This window comes from Nerophis ophidion, linkage group LG17, assembly GCF_033978795.1.
Source record: "Nerophis ophidion isolate RoL-2023_Sa linkage group LG17, RoL_Noph_v1.0, whole genome shotgun sequence".
NCBI classification, from domain to species: domain Eukaryota; kingdom Metazoa; phylum Chordata; class Actinopteri; order Syngnathiformes; family Syngnathidae; genus Nerophis; species Nerophis ophidion.
This window is the reverse complement of record NC_084627.1, coordinates 11,971,175-11,987,638: the sequence shown is the minus strand read 5'-3', so window position 1 is coordinate 11,987,638 and position 16,464 is coordinate 11,971,175. Positions and strand designations below refer to the sequence as shown.

Below are 16,464 nucleotides of genomic sequence, written 5' to 3'. Positions count from 1 at the left end.
AACATTTTGGGTTAATTTTTTCAACCCAACTTTTGCATTGAATTTAACCAACAAGTTGAGTTATGATAACTTAATGTTGGGTTGTCCCCAACCAAACTATTGGGTTGATTTATTTAGCCCAAAAGTTGAGTTGTGCTAACTCTGTGGGTTGATTTGTAACCCAACTATTGGGTTGAATTTATTTACCAATAGTTTTACTGTTAAGGTCACCGAATTTGTGATATTTAAAAAAAAAAAGCTCATAAATGTTGTGAATTTGTATTGATAGTTTAAAATCATAATTGACATCTTTTTTTCAATACACAAAAAAATGTTGGGTTAAAAAAATAGCCCGACTGCTGGTTCAGAAAAGGACGAACCCCTCTGAGTTATTTTAACTCAATATTTTGGGTTAATTTTTTCAACCCAACTTTTGCATTGAATTTAACCAAAAAGTTGAGTTATGATAACTTAATGTTGGGTTATCCCCAACGAAAATATTGGACTGATTTATTTAACCCAAAAGTTGAGTTATGCTAACTCAATGTTGGTTGATTCATAACCCAACTACTGGGTCGAATTTACTTAACACAAAAGCTGGGTTACAATGTTGGGTTATTCCCAACCCAACTATTGGGTTGCGCAATTTAGCGCTCCTTGACCCAATAGTTGGTTAAAAAAGTTACATTTTACTGCTTGTTTGTCTTACTCCTTCACAACTACTGATCAAAATGATTTTTATTCCATAAGCAACAAGAGTTATCGTCTATGTTCATAGTAGTTCTATACATCATGCTCAAATATGTTCATGTACATAAGATGTGGGATTGTAAATAATGTTAATGACATTAATCCTTAATAAAATTCCCTTCAAGAAAAAAGTAAATTTTTAATTGAAAAAAAAAAAAAATGTGTTAATCGTTGAAAAACAACCCAAAAATGGGTCATAGTTTTGAAAACCCAGAAATTGGGCTAAAATAATACCCTTGTATCCCAAAAAATGGATTGCTCTTCATAAAAGTAACTTCAAAATTTAACCCAACATTCGCAACTCATAAATTGGGTTATGAAAATAATCCGGAATTTTTTTAGTGCACACTAAAAAATGTTGGGTTAAAAAATAACCCAATTTTAACCGAACTACTGGTTCAAAATAGGACAAGCCCCTTATTTGTGTTATTTCAACTCAACATTTTGGGTACATTTTTTACTACCGAACTTTTGCGTTAAGCAAGTTGAGTTTTGATAAGTTAATGTTGGGTTATTCCCAATCAAACTATTGGGTTGAACTATTTAACCCAAAAGTTGGGTTATGCTCGCCACAATGTTGGGTTATTCCCAACCCAACTATTGGGTTGCGCAATGACATTAATCCCTAATAAAATTCCCTTCAAGAAAAAAGTACATTTTAATTAAAATAAATAGCCTTTTACCCAAAATTTGCTGAAAAACAACCCAAAAATGGGTCATAGTTTTGAAAACCCAGAAATTGGGCTAAAATAATACCCTTGTATCCCCAAAAATGGATTGCTCTCCATAAAAATAACTTCAAAATTTAACCCAACATTCGTAACTCATAATTGGGTTATGAAAATTACCCAGAATTTTTTTAGTGCACACTGAAAAATGTTGGGTTAAAAAATAACACAATTTTAACCCAACTGCATGGTTCAAAAAAGGACAAGCCCCTTATTTGTGTTATTTCAACTCAACGTTTTGGGTAAATTTTTTCTACCCAACATTTGCATTATGCAAGTTAATGTTGGGTTATTCCCAATCAAACTTGGGTTGAACTATTTAACCCAAAAGTTGAGTTATGCTCGCCACAATGTTGGGTTATTCCCAACCCAACTATTGGGTTGCGCAATGACATTAATCCTTAATAAAATTCCCTTCAAGATAAAAGTACATTTTTTATTAAAATAAAAAGCCTTTTACCCAAAAATGTGTTGAAAAACAACCCAAAAATGGGTCATAGTTTTGAAAACCCAGAAATTGGGCTAAAATAATACCCTTGTATCCCAAAAAATGGATTGCTCTTCATAAAAATAACTCCAAAATGTAATCCAACTCTCGTAACTCATAATTGGGTTATGAAAATAACCCACAATTTTTTTTAGTGCACACTAAAAAATGTTGGGTTAAAAAATAACCCAATTTTAACGCAACTGCATGGTTCAAAAAAGGACAAGCCCCTTATTTGAGTTATTTCAACTCAACATTTTGGGGTAATTTTTTTCTACCCAACTTTTGCGTAGAATTATTTAACCAACAAGTTGAGTTATGATAACTTAATGTTGGGTTATTCTAAATCAAACTGGGTTGAATTACTTAACCCAAAAGTTGAGGTATACTCGCTGAAATATTGGGTTATTCCCAACCCAACTATTGGGTTGCGCTATGACATTAATCCTTAATAAAATTCCCTTCAAGAAAAAAAATAACATTTTAATTAAAATAAAAAGCCTTTTACCCCAAAATGTGTTGAAAAACAACCCAAAAATGGGTCATAGTTTTGAAAACCCAGAATTTGGGTTAAAATAATACCCTTGTATCCCAAAAAATGGATTGCTCTTCATAAAAATAACTCCAAAATGTAACCCAACACTCGTAACTCATAATTGGGTTATGAAAATAACCCAGAATTTTTTTAGTGCACACTAAAAAATGTTGGGTTAAAATATAACCCAATTTTAACCCAACTGCTGGTTCAAAAAAGGACAAGCCCCTTATTTGAGTTATTTCAACTCAACATTTTGGGGTAATTTTTTTTCTACCCAACTTTTGAGTTGAATTATTTAACCAACAAGTCGAGTTATGATAACTTAATGTTGGGTTATTCTAAATCAAACTGGGTTGAATTACTTAACCCAAAAGTTGAGGTATACTCGCTGAAATATTGGGTTATTTCCAACCCAACTATTGGGTTGCGCTATGACATTAAGCCTTAATAAAATTCCCTTCAAGAAAAAAAATACAATTTTAATTCAAATAAAAAGCCTTTTACCCAAAAATGTGTTGAAAAACAACCCAAAAATGGGTCATAGTTTTGAAAACCCAGAATTTGGGTTAAAAATAATACCCTTGAAACCCAAAAAATGTATTGCTCTTCATAAAAATAACACCAAAATGTAACCCAATGCTTGTAACTCATAATTGGGTTATGAAAATTAGCCAGAATTTTTTTCAGTGCACACTAAAAAATGTTGGGTTAAAATATAACCCAATTTTAACCCAACTGCTGGTTCAAAAAAGGACAAGCCCCTTATTTGAGTTATTTCAACTCAACATTTTGGGGTAATTTTTTTCTACCCAACTTTTGCGTAGAATTATTTAACCAACAAGTTGAGTTATGATAACTTAATGTTGGGTTATTCTCAATCAAACTGGGTTGAATTATTTAACCCAAAAGTTGAGTTATGCTCGCTGAAATATTGGGTTATTCCCAACCCAACTATTGGGTTGCGCTATGACATTAATCCTTAATAAAATTCCCTTCAAGAAAAAAAATAACATTTTAATTAAAATAAAAAGCCTTTTACCCCAAAATGTGTTGAAAAACAACCCAAAAATGGGTCATAGTTTTGAAAACCCAGAATTTGGGTTAAAATAATACCCTTGTATCCCAAAAAATGGATTGCTCTTCATAAAAATAACTCCAAAATGTAACCCAACACTCGTAACTCATAATTGGGTTATGAAAATAACCCAGAATTTTTTTAGTGCACACTAAAAAATGTTGGGTTAAAAAATAACCCAATTTTAACTCAACTGTTGGTTCAAAAAAGGACAAGCCCCTTATTTGAGTTATTTCAACTCAACATTTTGGGTTAATTTTTTTCTACCCAACTTTTGCGTAGAATTATTTAACCAACAAGTTGAGTTATGATAACTTAATGTTGGGTTATTCTCAATCAAACTGGGTTGAATTATTTAACCCAAAAGTTGAGGTATACTCGCTGAATATTGGGTTATTTCCAACCCAACTATTGGGTTGCGCTATGACATTAATCCTTAATAAAATTCCCTTCAAGAAAAAAAATACAATTTTAATTCATATAAAAAGCCTTTTACCCAAAAATGTGTTGAAAAACAACCCAAAAATGGGTCATAGTTTTGAAAACCCAGAAATTGGGCTAAAATAATACCCTTGTATCCCAAAAAATGGATTGCTCTTCATAAAAACAACTCCAAAATGTAACCCAACTCTCATAACTCATAATTGGGTTATGAAAATAACCCAGAATTGTTTTAGTGCACACTAAAAAATGTTGGGGTAACTGCATGGTTCAAAAAAGGAAAAGCCCCCTATTTGAGTTATTTCAACTCAACGTTTTGGGTTAATTTTTTTCAACCCAACTCATAAATTGGGTTATCAAAATAACCCAGAATTTTTTTAATGTGTAATGTGTAGAATTACATTAATGGTGAAATGATTGCGTCATAGATGGAGAGAGAGAGAGTGACGCAACATGAAGCCGGATGATCTCCCACCATCATCATCTTCATCATCATCATCATCCTCAGCTGCCAGACATGCTTGCAGTCACGTGACCTTCCGCTTCCTGTCCTGTCCTGGCAGCCGCGGGCGCCGTGCACGTGCACGTCCACGTCCACGAGCGAGATCAGACCTGCGGACGCGGCGTGGACGCACTTTGATGGCGCAGCGTGGCGTGCGCGAGTGCAGCGCGGGAAGGTGACCGACGGACGCTCCTGCCGCCACCGCCGCCTTCTTCCGCCCGGCTTCACCTTGGAGGAGCAGCGCGCGTGGCAGGTAAGACACGCGTGGAAGTGGGACACGACTGCTGTGATTGTGCTCTGCCTTCGCCAGGGAGGGACGCGCGCCTCATTTGCATATCATAAATAATGTCAAGGGTGTGTCGTCTTACAATAACAAAGGAGCAGTGCTTGTCGATGAGCTCGGCTACCAGTGGGGGGGAAGAGGTCAAGCGAGTGTAAACATTGCAAAGCAATTGCCATGAACTTTGCAGACTCATGATGGCATTATCGTGATGGCATTGTCATGATGGCATTATCATGATGGCATGACCATGATGGCATGATCATGATGGCATGACCATGATGGCATTATCATGATAGCATGATCATGACAACATTATCATGATGGCATGATAATGATGGCATGACCATGATGGCATGATTATGATGGCATTATCATGATGGCATGATAATGATGGCATGATTATGATGGCATGACCATGACGGCATGACCATGACGGCATTAGCATGATGGCAGGATCATGACTGCATTATCGTGATGGCATTATCATGATGGCATTATCATGATAGCATGATCATGACGGCATTATCATGATGTCATAATCATGACGGCATTATCATGATGGCATTATCATGATGGCATGACCATGATGGCAATATCATGATGGCATGATCATGATGGCATGACCATGATGGCATTAGCATGATGGCATCATCATGATGGCATTATTATGATGGCAGGACCATGACGGCATTATCATGATGGCATTATAATAATAGCAGGATCATGACGGCGTTATCGTGATGGCATTATCATGATAGCATGATCATGACGGCATTATCATGATGGCAAGATCATGACTGCATTATCATGATGGCATGACCATGATGGCATGACCATGATGGCATTAGCATGATGGCATTAGCATGATGGCATCATCATGATGGCATTATTATGATGGCAGGACCATGACGGCATTATCATGATGGCATTATAATAATAGCAGGATCATGACGGCGTTATCGTGACGGCATTATCATGATGGCATGATCATGATGGCATGACCATGATGGCATTAGCATGATGGCATCATCATGATGGCATTATTATGATGGCAGGACCATGACGGCATTATCATGATGGCATTATAATAATAGCAGGATCATGACGGCGTTATCGTGACGGCATTATCATGATGGCATGATCATGATAGCATGATCATGATGGCATGATCATGATGGCATTATCATGATGGCATTATCATGATAGCATGATCATGACGGCATTATGATGATGGCATTATCATGATTGAATGATCATCATGGCATGATCATATATATATAAATACGTATACATATATATATATGTATATATATGTATATATATGTGTATGTATATATATATATATATATATACATAACTGTCTATATATGTGTGTGTATATATATATACACATACATATATATGTATATATACATACATATATATATACATATACATATATATATATATATTTATATATATATACATATATATATACATACATATATATGTATATATACATACATATATATACATATACATATATATATATATATATTTATATATATATACATATATATATATATATATATATTTATATATATATACATATATATATATATATATATATATATATATATATATATATATATATATGTATGTATATATCAATCAATGTTTACTTATATATATATGTCTTGATTGGATTATCCAGAGAATAGTGCTCGATACCGTGGTAGAGCGCAATATGTGTGTGTGGGAAAAATCACAAGACTACTTCATCTCTACAGAAGTGTTTCATGAGGGGTTCCCTCAATCATCAGGAGATTTTAACGGAAGCATTCACATACAATGGTTTATATAGGGCACAGAGTGGGTGGGTACAGGCAGGCGTAGGGTGTGGTGATTGGCTCATGTGTTACCTAGGAGGTGTTTCCGTCTGTGGCGGCATGTTGAAATGATTTCACTGCGCTTGTTGAGGGATGATAGATCTGGATGATATATAATAAACATTTTCTCTTTTAAGCATAGGTTGCATCTTTTATTACCACTGTTGTAAGGTGTGCTGGATGCAAGAATTTGCCATGTTATGGAATATTCAACATTATTGTCTTTGAGGTTCCAAATGTGTTTGCTGAGTTCTGTAGAATTCCGCAAAGTCTGGTTTCTCCTTTAGAAACCAGGCATGATAATGATGGCATGATTATGATGGCATGACCATGACGGCATTAGCATGATGGCATTATCATGATGGCATTATTATGATGGCAGGACCATGACAGCATCATCATGATGGCATTATCATGATAGCAGGATCATGACAGCATTATCATAATGGCATGACCATGACGACATTATGATGGCATTACCATGATAGCATGATAATGATGGCATGATTATGATGGCATGACCATGACGACATTATGATGGCATTATCATGATAGCATGATAATGATGGCATGACCATGACGGCATTAGCATGATGGCAGGATCATGACGGCATTATTGTGATGGCATTATCATGATGGCATTATCATGATAGCATGATCATGACGGCTGGTTTCCTGGTTTCTCCTTTAGAAACCAGACTTTGCGGAATTCTACAGAACTCAGCAAACACATTTGGAACCTCAAAGACAATAATGTTGAATATTCAATAACATGGCAAATTCTTGCATCCAGCACACCTTACAACAGTGCGAATAAAAGATGCAACCTATGCTTAAAAGAGAAACTGTTTATTATATATCATCCAGACCTGTCATCCCTCAACAAGCGCAGTGAAATCATTTCAACATGCAGCCACAGACGGAGACACCTCCTAGGTAACACATGAGCCAATCACCACGCCTGCCTGTACCCACCCGCTCTGTGCCCTATATAAACCATTGTATGTGAATGCTTCCATTAAAATCTCCTGATGATTGAGGGAACCCCTCATGAAACAGTTCTGTAGAGATGAAGTAGTCTTGTGATTTTTCCCACACCTACATATATATATATATATATATATATATATCTCACAAAAGGGTTCACTGTGTTACTTGGGAGGCTGCGTGGAAATGACACTGAACTCATACTTACATACTTAAGTACTTACATACTTACAACATACTTGCATACTTACATACTTACATACTTACAACATACTTGCATACTTACATACTTACATACTTACAACATACTTACATACTTACATACTTACATACTTACGTACTGACTTTCCCAGGCCGATGGATCAAGTGCAGCAGAAACCAGCCTCCACCAACTCCTGTGGTCCAAGAGCGCACCCTGGACCCCGAGCTCTACCCGAACCCGCCCCGGTTTCCTCCCGAGGGCCACCTCTAATATGCCCGTCGGGGACTGTGCAGGGCAAGCAGTCCCAAGTCAACCCCCCCGCAGCGAGGGACCCGTGGGTTGGTAAGTCCGGGACGGGTATTTGTCGACCGAGACCCACCTCCCTGGGGACTAGACCTGCTCCCAGAGTCCCCGCCATGAAGGACGTAGACCTGAAGCCACTTTGCATGCCGGGACCTCACAATGTCATTGCTCCTGGCACGTTAGAGTCTTCAGTCCCGCTTCACAGTCCTCAGTCCTCTTCCTTGAGCCCAAACTGCAACCGGAGTCCAGGAGCGACACAGGTGCAGAGAGAGAGGAGCGGCGGGGGAGACAACCAGGACTTCAGCGGGGGAGACAACCAGGACTTCAGCAGGGGAGACAAGAAGGACTTCAGCGGGGGAGACAATAAGGACTTCAACGGGGGAGACAAGAAGGACTTCAGCGGGGGAGACAACAAGGACTTCAGCGGGGGAGACAAGAAGGACTTCAGCGGGGGAGACAACAAGGACTTCAGCGGGGGAGACAAGAAGGACTTCAGCGGGGGAGACAACAAGGACTTCAGCGGGGGAGACAACAAGGACTTCAGCGGGGGAGACAACAAGGACTTCAGCGGGGGAGACAACAAGGACTTCAGCGGGGGAGACAACAAGGACTTCAGGTCAGACACTCTCTCACTCTTTTAGTCTTTGTTCAGGACCAGGTCTGACAGGTCTGCATCATAATAAGTCTTATCTGACATTATTGTACTTACTGTATATGAATGCATTATTTTATTTCATGTATTTCATCATATGTAGTATATATTATCATTTGTAAATGTTGAAATATTTTTGTATTTATTATAAATATGATTTATATATAATATATATATTCATTGCATCAGTTATTGTCGTAGTTTTCAGTAAAACTGCAAGAAATAGTATTTTTTTATTTATTATAGAAAAATAATTATTTCTGTAAATTGTATTTAATTAAACATAGTATATATTATCTTTATAAATATTCAAATATAGTTTTATTTATTATAAATATGACTTTGTTTTGCTTTATATATAATATATATTCATCATATGTAATGATGACAATTATTTTTTTTATTATTAAATTTTATCATTTTAATCACATTTTTAGAATGTCATATCTGCTGTACATGCCTGGTGGCCGGGCCTGTCCCCATGGGGCCGGGCCCGGCCGGGCACAGCCCGAAGAGACAACGTGGGTCATCCCTCCAATGGGCTCACCACCCATAGGAGGGGCCATAGAGGTCGGGTGCATTGTGAGCTGGGCGGCAGCCGAAGGCAGGGCACTTGGCGGTCCGATCCTCGGCTACAGAAGCTAGCTCTTGGGACGTGGAACGTCACCTCACTGGGGGGGAAGGAGCCTGAGTTAGTGCGCGAGGTAGAGAAGTTCCGGCTGGATATAGTCGGACTCACCTCGACGCACAGCAAGGGCTCTGGAACCAGTTCTGTCGAGAGGGACTGGACTCTCTTCCACTCTGGCGTTGCCGGCAGTGAGAGGCGACGGGCTGGGGTGGCAATTCTCGTTGCCCCCCGGCTCAAAGCCTGCACGTTTGAGTTCAACCCAGTGGACGAGAGGGTAGCTTCCCTCCGCCTTCGGGTGGGGGGGGGGCGGGTCCTGACTGTTGTTTGCGCTTACGCACCAAACAGTAGTTCAGAGTACCCACCCTTTTTGGGAACACTCGAGGGAGTACTGGAAAGTGCTCCTCCGGGTGATTCCCTTGTCCTACTGGGAGACTTCAACGCTCATGTTGGCAACGACAGTGAAACCTGGAGAGGCGTGATTGGGAAGAATGGTCGCCCGGATCTAAACCCGAGTGGTGTTTTGTTATTGGACTTTTGTGCTCGTCACGGATTGTCCATAACAAACACCATGTTCAAACATAAGGGTGTCCATATGTGCACTTGGCACCAGGACACCCTAGGCCGCAGTTCCATGATCGACTTTGTAGTTGTGTCATCGGGTTTGCGGCCTCATGTTTTGGACACTCGGGTGAAGAGAGGGGCGGAGCTTTCTACCGATCACCACCTGGTGGTGAGTTGGCTGCGATGGTGGGGGAGGATGCCGGACAGACCTGGCAGGCCCAAGCGCATTGTGAGGGTCTGCTGGGAACGTCTGGCAGAGTCTCCTGTCAGAGAGAGTTTCAACTCCCACCTCCGGAAGAACTTTGAACATGTCACGAGGGAGGTGCGGGACATTGAGTCCGAGTGGACCATGTTCCGCACCTCTATTGTCGAGGCGGCCGATTGGAGCTGTGGCCGCAAGGTTGTTGGTGCCTGTCGTGGCGGTAATCCCAGAACACGTTGGTGGACACCAGCAGTGAGGGATGCCGTCAAGCTGAAGAAGGAGTCCTATCGGGTTCTTTTGGCTCATTGGACTCCGGAGGCAATGGATGGGTACCGACGGGCCAAGCGGTGTGCAGCTTTAGCGGTCGCGGAGGCAAAAACTCGGACATGGGAAGAGTTCGGGGAAGCCATGGAAAACGACTTCCGGACGGCTTCGAAGCAATTCTGGACCACCATACGCCGCCTCAGGAAGGGGAAGCGGTGCACTATCAACACCGTGTATGGTGTGGATGGTGTTCTGCTGACTTCGACTGCGGATGTTGTGGATCGGTGGGGGGAATACTTTGAAGACCTCCTACATCCCACCAACACGTATTCCTTTGAAGAAGCGGTGCCTGGGGAATCTGCGGTGGGTTCTTCTATTTCTGGGGCTGAGGTTGCTGAGGTTGCTGAGGTAGTTAAAAAGCTCCTCGGCGGCAAGGCCCCGGGGGTGGATGAGACCCGCCCGGAGTTCCTTAAGGCTCTGGATGCTGTGGGGTTGTCTTGGTTGACAAGACTCTGCAACATCGCGTGGACATCGGGGGCGGTACCTCTGGATTGGCAGACCGGGGTGGTGGTCCCTCTCTTTAAGAAGGGGGACCGGAGGGTGTGTTCCAACTATCGTGGGATCACACTCCTCAGCCTTCCCGGTAAGGTTTATTCAGGTGTACTGGAGAGGAAGCTACGCCGGATAGTTGAACCTCGGATTCAGGAGGAACAGTGTGGTTTTCGTCCTGGTCGTGGAACTGTGGACCAGCTCTATACTCTCGGCAGGGTTCTTGAGGGTGCATGGGAGTTTGCCCAACCAGTCTACATGTGCTTTGTGGACTTGGAGAAGGCATTCGACCGTGTCCCTCGGGAAGTCCTGTGGGGAGTGCTCAGAGAGTATGGGGTACCGGACTGTCTTATTGTGGCGGTCCGCTCGCTGTACGATCAGTGCCAGAGCTTGGTCCGCATTGCTGGCAGTAAGTCGGACACGTTTCCAGTGAGGGTTGGACTCCGCCAAGGCTGTCCTTTGTCACCGATTCTGTTCATAACTTTTATGGACAGAATTTCTAGGCGCAGTCAAGGCGTTGAGGGGTTCCGGTTTGGTGGCTGCAGGATTAGGTCTCTGCTTTTTGCAGATAACGTGGTCCTGATGGCTTCATCTGACCGGGATCTTCAGCTCTCACTGGATCGGTTCGCAGCCGAGTGTGAAGCGACCGGAATGAGAATCAGCACCTCCACGTCCGAGTCCAGGGTTCTCGCCCGGAAAAAGGTGGAGTGCCATCTCCGGGTTGGGGAGGAGACCCTGCCCCAAGTGGAGGAGTTCAAGTACCAAGGAGTCTTGTTCACGAGTGAGGGAAGAGTGGATCGTGAGATCGACAGGCGGATCGGTGCGGCGTCTTCAGTAATGCGGACGTTGTACCGATCCGTTGTGGTGAAGAAGGAGCTGAGCCGGAAGGCAAAGCTCTCAATTTACCGGTCGATCTACGTTCCCATCCTCACCTATGGTCATGAGCTTTGGGTCATGACCGAAAGGATAAGATCACGGGTACAAGCGGCCGAAATGAGTTTCCTCCGCCGGGTGGCGGGGCTCTCCCTTAGAGATAGGGTGAGAAGCTCTTCACTCCGGGAGGAGCTCAAAGTAAAGTCGCTGCTCCTTCACATCGAGAGGAGCCAGATGAGGTGGTTCGGGCATCTGGTCAGGATGCCACCCGAACGCCTCCCTAGGGAGGTGTTTAGGGCACGTCCAACCGGTAGGAGGCCACGGGGAAGACCCAGGACACGTTGGGAAGACTATGTCTCCCGGCTGGCCTGGGAACGCCTCGGGATCCCCCGGGAAGAGCTAGACGAAGTGGCTGGGGAGAGGGAAGTCTGGGTTTCCCTGCTTAGGCTGCTGCCCCCGCGACCCGACCTCGGCTAAGCGGAAGATGATGGATGGATGGATATCTGCTGTATATATTTTATTATTGTACTTACTGTATATGAATACATTATTTTATTTCATGTATTTCATTATATGTAGTATATATTATCATTTGTAAATGTTGAAATATATTTGTATTTATTATGAATATGATTTATATATAATATATATATTCATTGCATCAGTTATTGTTGTAGTTTTCAGTAAAACTGCAAGAAATAGTATTTATTTATTGTAGAAAATAATTATTTCTCTAAATTGTATTTAATTATAAATAGCATATATATATATATTTATCGTTTAGTTATATGTAATGATGACAATTTTTAAATTATTATTCAATTTGGTAATTTTAATCACATTTTAATATTTCATATCTGCTGTATGTATATTATTATTTTACTTACTGTATATGAATACATTATTTTATTTTAGGTTTAATTATATTTAGCATATATCATCATTTGAAAATGTTTAATATATATATATATATATATATATATATATATATATATATATATATATATATATATATATATATATAGATATATATAATATATATTCATTCTATCAGTTATTGTTGTAGTTTTCAGTAAAACAACAAGATATAGTATTTATTAATTTATTATTGAAAAATTATTTTTTCTGTCAATTGTATTTAATTATGTAAAGCATATAGAATAAGCGGTAGAAAATGGATGGATGGATATACTATAATTTGTACATATTTAAATATATTTCTATTTATTATAAATGACTTTTTTTTTGCTTTATATATAATATATATTCATCATATATGTAATGATGACAATTATGTTTATTATTAAATTTTATCATTTAAATCACATTTTAATATTTAATATCTGCTGTATATATTTTATTGACATTTTTATCATTATTGTACTTACTGTATACAACAACATTACTTTATTTTATGTATTTAATCATATGAAGTATACATTATCATTTGTAAATATTTAAATATATTTGTATTTATTATAAATATATATATATATATATATATATATATATATACACACATTTCAATCAGTTATCGTAGTTTTCAGTAAAACTGCAAAAAATAGTATTTGTTTATTATAGATTATCTGTGAATTGTATTTAATTATATTTTGTATATATTATCATTTATAAATATCGGAATATATTTCTACTTATTATAAATTTGACCTTGTCGGTTTTATATATAATATATATTCATTATATATACATGTAATGATGACAATTATTTTTGTTATTAATTTTAATCATTCATTTTTGTGGTTATAGTTTTTAGTAGTGTTGAACTACAAAAAAACTCTATTTAATTTAAAAAATCTTATATTTAACCAAAATTATAATAGATATAAATACATTAAAAACAACAATTAAATATGAATAAATATGATACAAATATTAATAGTTAGTTGTTTAAATTTAGAATGTTTTCTGGTTGTGGTTGTAGTTTTCAGTAAAACTGCAAGAAATAGTATTTATTATAGATAAATATTTATTTTCTGTAAATTGTATTTAATTATGCATAATATATTATCGTTTATAAATGTTGAAATATATTTCTATATATTATAAATATGACTTTTTTGTTTTATATGTAGTATATATTATTTTTTGATATTATTAAGTTTAATCATTTATTCAATCCATCAATGTTTATTTCTATAGCCCTAAATCGCTAGTGTCTCAAAGGGCTGCACAAACATTTATGTTATTTTATGATATTTATTTGATTATACATAATATATACTATATCGAAACATATTTCTATATATTATAAATGAGACTTTTTAGTTTTATACATAGTATATATTCATTCAATGATGACAATTATTTTCATTATTATTAATTTTGATAATTTATTATTGTGGTTAGGTTTTGGTAGTGTGGAACTGCAAAAAAACCTGTATTTGATGGAAAAATCATATATTCAACTGAAATTATAACAAATACAAATACATAAAAAACAACTAAATATGATTAAATATGAAACAAGTATTATAATATATTTATTTAACTTTAGAATGTTTATGGTTGTGGTCATAGTTTTCGGTAAATCTGCAAAAAATATTATTTATTTATTATAGAAAAATGTTTTTTTAATGTAAATTGTATTTAATTACACATAGAATATATTATCATTTATAAATGTTGAAATATGTTTCTATGTATTATAAATATGACTTTTTTTATGACTTATTCAATGATGACAATTGTTTTTATTATTATTAATTTTAATCATTTATTATTGTGGTTATACTTTTTATAGTGTTGAGCTGCAAAAAACTTATAATGGATAGAAAAATCATATTCTTCTGAAATTATAATCAATGGATACATAAAAACAACTAAATATGAATACATATGATTAAAAATATATATTAATAGCTTTGTATTTAAATTTAGAATGTGTTATGGTTGTGGTTGTAGTTTTCGTTACAGAACTTAAAAAAATTGTTTTTATATATTATGTAAAAACAAAAAAATATATATAAAAATAATTAAAAATGAATAAATATATGTGAAAGATAAGAATGTTTAATTTGACGCATTTACCAAATATACTTAGGGTCATATCGAAAATAATAAAGGGGGATAATAAAAATGTCAAATGAATTTCAGTCGCAAATTTTGACCATTATATATATTTTTTTTACTGCAGTAACACTTAAAAAATGTCAAATAATTATCCCAAAATGATTCAATGTAATTATATCTGATTGTGTCATTGTCATGATTGTTATTTTCCTTCTTTGCTTATCCATTAGGATAGATCACATTTGAATTATGTTTATATTTATATAGCACTTATCTCTAGTGGCTCTACAGCTTTATACAGCTTGTTACTAAACATGCTTCCATCATTCCTGGCCATCTTGTCCTTTGTGTTATGGAAGAGAACATCACGGCTCCAGAAGGAGGGCTTGACTGCTGTTGATGGATGAGCCCGCACTGAATCATGTCCACCATGTCTCAGGGTCCACATCGCCACCTGGAACGTGGGCTCGGCCGTGCCGCCGGACGACCTCGGCGCTCTGTTTGGAGGCAACGTGTCGGACGGGAGCGTCGACATGTTTGTCGTCGGGTGAGCAGCAGGCAGAAAGGCCGACTCGCTCTTTTTTTGTCAGCCAAGCGCTGACCTTCTGTTCCCCCGCCAGACTGCAGGAAGTCAACTCCATGATCAACAAGCGACTGAAGGATGCTCTGTTCTCAGACCAGTGGAGCGAGCTCTGCATGGACACTCTCAGCCCCTCCGGATACGTCCTGGTCAGTCAGTCAAGTACCCAGCATGCAACTGGCACCGTGCCAGACTTCAGTTCAGGGAGCGTCTTAATATTTAGCTTTCATTATATCACAGAGATATGTCATGATAACCATAGACCCAGAATTTTAAAGGGGAACCACACTTTTGGGGGGATTTTGCCTATAGTTTACAATTATTATCATAGACAAGACCATGTACATATATATATATATATGTATATGTATGTATGTGTATGTATGTGTATGTATATATATATATACAGTATATATATATATATACATATATGTATATGTGTATGCATATATGTATATACATACATATATATGTATGTATGTATGTATACATATATAAGTATATATACATACATAGGAATATGCATATATGTATACATATATGTATATATGTATACATATATGTATATAAATACATATATATGCATACACATGTGTATATATACATATTTTAATTTTCCTGAAGGAATAAATAAAGTACTATCTATCTATATATGTGTACACACACATATATATATGTATGTATATATATATATATATATATATATATATATATATATATATATATATATATATATATATATATCCATTTTCTACCGCTTATTCCCTTTTGGGGTCGCGGGGGGGCGCTGGCGCCTATCTCAGCTACAATCGGGCGGAAGGCAGGGTACACCCTGGACAAGTCGCCACCTCATCGCAGGGCCAACACAGATAGACAACATTCACACTCACATTCAAACACTAGGGCCAATTTAGTGTTGCCAATCAACCTGTATGTATGCATATATGCATGTATACATACATGTATACATGCATATGCATAT

General features: G+C 37.6%; 1 protein-coding gene across 1 annotated transcript in view; it reads left to right on the top strand.

Annotated features, from left to right (window-relative positions):
* Positions 1-4,437: 4,437 nt before the first annotated feature.
* Positions 4,438-16,464, top strand: part of LOC133536094 (phosphatidylinositol 4,5-bisphosphate 5-phosphatase A) — a 32,106-nt gene continuing 20,079 nt past the window's right edge. The window contains exons 1-4 of the mRNA XM_061876292.1: positions 4,438-4,753; positions 7,992-8,759; positions 15,342-15,449; positions 15,523-15,631. Coding sequence (XP_061732276.1) covers positions 7,996-8,759; positions 15,342-15,449; positions 15,523-15,631 — 981 coding nt within the window. The 5' untranslated portion in view covers positions 4,438-4,753; positions 7,992-7,995. The remainder of the gene's footprint in view (positions 4,754-7,991; positions 8,760-15,341; positions 15,450-15,522; positions 15,632-16,464) is intronic.